This window comes from Agrilus planipennis, unplaced genomic scaffold (genome assembly GCF_000699045.2).
Source record: "Agrilus planipennis isolate EAB-ADULT unplaced genomic scaffold, Apla_2.0 scaffold48, whole genome shotgun sequence".
NCBI classification, from domain to species: domain Eukaryota; kingdom Metazoa; phylum Arthropoda; class Insecta; order Coleoptera; family Buprestidae; genus Agrilus; species Agrilus planipennis.
Genome location: NW_020438937.1, coordinates 20,284 through 25,474, shown reverse-complemented (window position 1 = coordinate 25,474; position 5,191 = coordinate 20,284). Strand labels below are relative to the sequence as shown.

The following is a 5,191-nucleotide window of genomic DNA, read 5'->3' as shown; positions in this document are numbered from 1 at the left end:
AAACAATAATTTCAAACATTTAACATTTGTTTTATTGAATTTTATTTGAATTATAGTGTATGAAAATTGTCAAAATAATCAACTTTAACCCCCATAACTTTTTATGGGGGTGAGACCGCCGCAAATTTTTTATGGGGTTTTACTCAGGTGACCACCATCTTTCGATCCCCCCTACCCCCACCCCATCTTACCCCCATAACTTTTTATTGGGGTGAGACCGCCACGATCTTTTTATGGTAGTGGTGGGGGAGTCCTCCTCTTTCGATCCCACCCACCCATCAACTAGACATTTACCAATATTTTTTTAACGTATTTCTTCACTAATGAAAGCCACAAACGTATGATTTACTATTTCAGCATGGATTTTTCGATCTTAACAATTTTGACAAATACCCTGATTTGTCTAGCAACCCTTGTTATATTTAGTTACTATTACTTTAAACGCACGTATACTTACTGGAATAAATATGACATACATGTGGCTCCTTCAGTCATTCCATTTGGAAGCTTAGGGAGCATAATCAACAGAAAGGAATCATTTTCCGTTATCTTATCAAAACTATACAGACAAGTTAAAGAAAAGGGTGAAAAGCATGCGGGACTTTTCGTCTTATTAAACCCCATATATATGCCACTGGATCCTCTCATTATCAAGAACATTTTCATCAAAGATTTTAATTCGTTCACTGACCGAAGTTTGTATCATAATGAAATAGACGATCCAATAAGTGTTAATTTATTGACAATGGACGGCGATCAGTGGAGAAAAATGAGAATCAAACTGACTCCAACATTTACGTCAGGAAAAATGAAAAAAATGTTTACTACATTTTGGCTTTGCGGTAATAGATTAGTAAGGAAAATTGACAGCATGATTGAAACGAAAGAATCGTCTGGGATCAAAGAAATACTTGCTTGCTATTCGACAGATATCGTAGGAAGTTGCGCTTTTGGTATAGAATGTAACAGTTTTGAAAATCCCAACTCCGATTTCCGAACCTATGGAAGTAGAATATTTAATTTTACACGATCAGAAATGTTTAAAATGGCGCTTGCCAGAAATTTTCCTAAAGTCGCACGCTTTCTAGGAACACGCGCCATACCAAAAGAAGTTTCAGACTTTTTTCTAAAAATCGTTGCTGAAAATATCAAATATCGGGAAATAAAAGATGTAAATAGAAATGATTTCTTTCAAACATTACTGGAGCTAGAAAAAGACGAAGAAAATCAGATAAAGAAAAGAAACAAAGTAACAGCACAATCTTTTGTATTCTTCAATGCTGGTTTTGAAACATCTTCCACCGCTATGACTTTTGCATTGTATGAACTCGCCCTTAATACTCATATACAAGACAAATTGAGACAGGAAGTAACGTCGATTCTTCAAAAGTACGAAGATAATTTAACATACGAAGCCCTAATGGAAATGGAATATCTTAACAAGGTCATTGATGGTAAGAACCATGTTTTAGGGTTCGCAATCCAATATCACCAAAACTTTATTGTCAATGCAATTTTACAGAGACGCTAAGAAAGTATCCACCCGTGGCTGTACTGGCCCGAAACTGTACACGAGACTATAATATAGAGAACAGCAATGTGGTCATCAAAAAAGGGACGAGAGTTTTCGTATCAATATTAGGTATTCATTCTGATCCGGAGTATTATCCAAATCCGGATAAATTTGACCCAGAGAGATTTAACGAGGAGAATAAAAATAAACGCCCACCATGTACATTTTTGCCTTTCGGCGAAGGTCCTCGAAACTGCATAGGTTGCTATCGTAATTTTGAATATTTTTACTCAGTTTTGAAACATTTGTGTTTTAGGATTGAGATTTGGACTAATGCAAGTCAAAATTGGACTCGCTATTATAGTAAAAAATTTCAAATTCACACTAAATCCGAAGACTGGAATACCGCGATTGGATACACATTCGTTCATTTACCGATTCGCCGATGAAATTTATCTCGATTTTGAACGTATTGAGTAATGAAATTTTTAGGTAAATACACGTACGTTTACTAATGTAGGTATCTTTTTAACAGATGTATTAAAAACATTTGGTATAACTACTTTGAATCTAATCGTGAATTTGTAAAGTTTAGATAATACTGATTTAAATAAAGACTACAAGCAATTTCTATTTTTTCTTGTTTTTATTAATTAATTCCTTTCCTAAAATTAACGCATAATATAAAACAAAATTTATTATGCGAATCATCTTCCAAATGTGGTCGATCCAGATTGTCATAATATGTGAGAAATTAAAAAGTTGACTGACAATTTCGAAAAAATTAAACGTATGCAGTTTTTTTTTCTTTCAACATAGAATTAAATGTGAAATATATTTATGAAAATACGTCAGACGTCTTATAGAAAAGAAGGCACTTGAAAATAAAATTGTAACTACAAACTGATGCAATCATTAAAGTCAAAAACGAAGAAAAGTTTTGGAAATATCCCAATATCACTAATTATAGCGAATTTTATTCTTGTTTTAGATATACATACTAATTTGAAACGACTATTTTTTATTTAAAATTAACGAATATTACTCTATTGCTTTCCATATTGATTATTCAGAATCATTATCATCATCTGGACATGCACCAAATTATGATTCCTTGATTATAAGTAGGCAACCACAGGATTCTTATGATGACAGGATAGTTAAAAGAAGTACAAATCTGTATTTTTTGTAGTTACAACAGACTTAGTTTCTTTATGAAATCCCACATAGGTTTGCGATTTTGAGTAATTTTATAAAAAGTTCATTAGTTTTAAGTTCTATCACTCACGGATAAAATGAATGATTGTGTAAGGAAAGTGAAGCTGGTTGATATAGAACGTTTGGCGTTTCACGAAGGATATTATTACAACAGACTCTGTCCCGTAATCAAATCTTACTTAATTTATTTTAAGGAAATCTATCGCTCTACGATTGACCCATAAGCCGATGTCGACTGCTATGTATCATACCCAGAGGGTATTACCCATCACCTACTCACACCCTCCGACGCCTGACGTCATTATCAAAATATATTTGTCTGTTTTTTCACAGATTCCATTGAAATGGACTGATGTCCGCAACTAATGTAGTCCGGACTTGACAAAAAGTGAATTAATGACCATTTTTAATTACGACTATAACTACGCATTGAATTTTACATATTTAAAATTAAACAAAGATATGTTATGGCTTACACGATCTTCTTCAAAATATAAGTAACAATAACTAAATAAAAATAAGGACGGAAGGTGTATGTTTTTCATTTGCTCCGGGAAAAAATTTTCAATGCCGTTTAATTCCGATTAGTTAATACTTTTGCGGTACTTTTGTCAATAAAGATAGTAATATCATTCAGTCGACAATCATTAGAAAATATTATTTTACTTTACTATCCATGTTATCTAGTCTTTTAATTGTTTCTACAGGTGATACTATAGTATAATCATTATTCGTATAGGTAAGTTAGAAGCAGTTCGAGCACTGTAATAACGAATATATTTTCATGTATTCTAGATAATTTACAAAAAACATCAAGTTGTAACAGTAGTTGTCTAAATTATAAGATAATATTCAATAATTAAACATATTCCTTTTATAAATTTTATAAACATAAGTTTGTTTATGTCGGCGTAAGCAGGTGCATTCTTAATAAATTAAAAATATGGAATCTCTATTATTATCTGTGTTAATGACTATACTTGTGCCGTTGGGAATCGGCATTTTGTTAGTATATATAATTTTTAAACGAAGATACACGTATTGGGACAACTTCGACATTGCTGTAAAACGCCCTCAGTTTCCTTATGGAAGTCTGGGAAATCCATTCAATAAAACTGCATCTGGACATGTAACAGTAGCAGATGCTTATAATAGTTTTAAAAGAAGCAATCAAAAGCATGGCGGAATATACGTTTATTTTACTCCACTCTATTTACCAGTAGATCCAGTCATCATCAAGAACATCCTTATTAAAGACTTCAACTATTTCTCCGACAGGGTTGCTTATTATAACAAAAAGCACGATCCTTTAAGCTTCAATTTATTGACGGCGGTAGGTCAAGAATGGAAAGATATGAGATATAAATTGACACCACTTTTTACTATAAGCAAATTAAAACTAATGTGTCCCTTGTTGCAAATACATAACGAAAGATTCGTAAAAAAAATAGACGATTATGTAAGAAGAATGGAGCCTGTTGAGATAAAGGAGTTGATGGGATGCCTGACAACAGATATTATTGGCCGTTGCTCACTTGGAGTAGAATGTAACAGTATGGAACATCCAAACACCGATTTTAGAAAATTCGGAAAACGCCTTTTCCATTTCACACCGTTTCGACTTCTAAAAGCAACATTCACCAGAGGTTTCCCTAAATTGGCAAGGTACCTAGGACTGGGTGTATTTCCGAAAGATGTTTCAGATTTTTTTATGAACATTGTGGACGAAGTTTTTGATTATAGAACTAAGAACAATGCAAAATATAACGATTTCTTTCAATCATTAATGGAATTGGAGAAAAACGAGACCAACGAGAAAGTAAAAAAAACTAACATTGCGACTCAGGCACTGCTGCTCTTCAACGCTGGCTTCGAAACAACCTCGTCCGCTTTAACACATGCTATTTATGAACTTGGTTGTAATCTTGAAATACAAGAGAAGCTGCGCAAAGAGGTGACAACGGTTTTGGAGAAACATAATGGACTATTGTCTTACGAGGCTCTTACGGAAATGGAATACCTTGACAGAGTAACGGACGGTGAGAAAAAATAATTAAATTTTAATTCTTTAATATGAAATATTATTCTGAAAATTCATTTGTGAATATTTACCCACTACACACTTCCTCAAATTAATGAGGAAGAAAAATTTTTTGTTGCTGTTGTCACACCCCGCCGGGAATCGAACCCGGGCTCTTTGGCTTTACGCGCCAATGCTTTGACCACTAAGCTACGAGAGATGACAACAGCAACAACGACAAACCGTACTTATTAGGTCACAAATCCGTCGAACTAATATATACTATGCTTAAACATACATACAATTTTTTTAGACATCTTTTAGAAGTGAGTTAGTTTAATATGAAATATTATTCTGAAAATTCATTTCTTGAATTCTTTTTTTTTTGCCCACTACACACTTCCTCAAATTAATGAGGAAAAATTTGTTGCTGTTGTCAC

The 5,191-nt window shown here is 33.2% G+C and overlaps 1 protein-coding gene across 2 annotated transcripts in view; it reads left to right on the top strand.

The window, feature by feature from the left end:
* LOC108732540 (probable cytochrome P450 6a19) overlaps window positions 1-2,148 on the top strand; it is a 7,093-nt gene extending 4,945 nt beyond the window's left edge. For both annotated transcript variants that reach the window (XM_025974353.1, XM_018463412.2), the window contains exons 2-4: window positions 358-1,454; window positions 1,523-1,774; window positions 1,830-2,148. In XM_025974353.1, the coding sequence (XP_025830138.1) occupies window positions 359-1,454; window positions 1,523-1,774; window positions 1,830-1,993 (1,512 nt within the window). In that variant the 5' untranslated portion in view covers window position 358 and the 3' untranslated portion in view covers window positions 1,994-2,148. The remainder of the gene's footprint in view (window positions 1-357; window positions 1,455-1,522; window positions 1,775-1,829) is intronic.
* The last annotated feature ends 3,043 nt before the right edge of the window (window positions 2,149-5,191 follow it).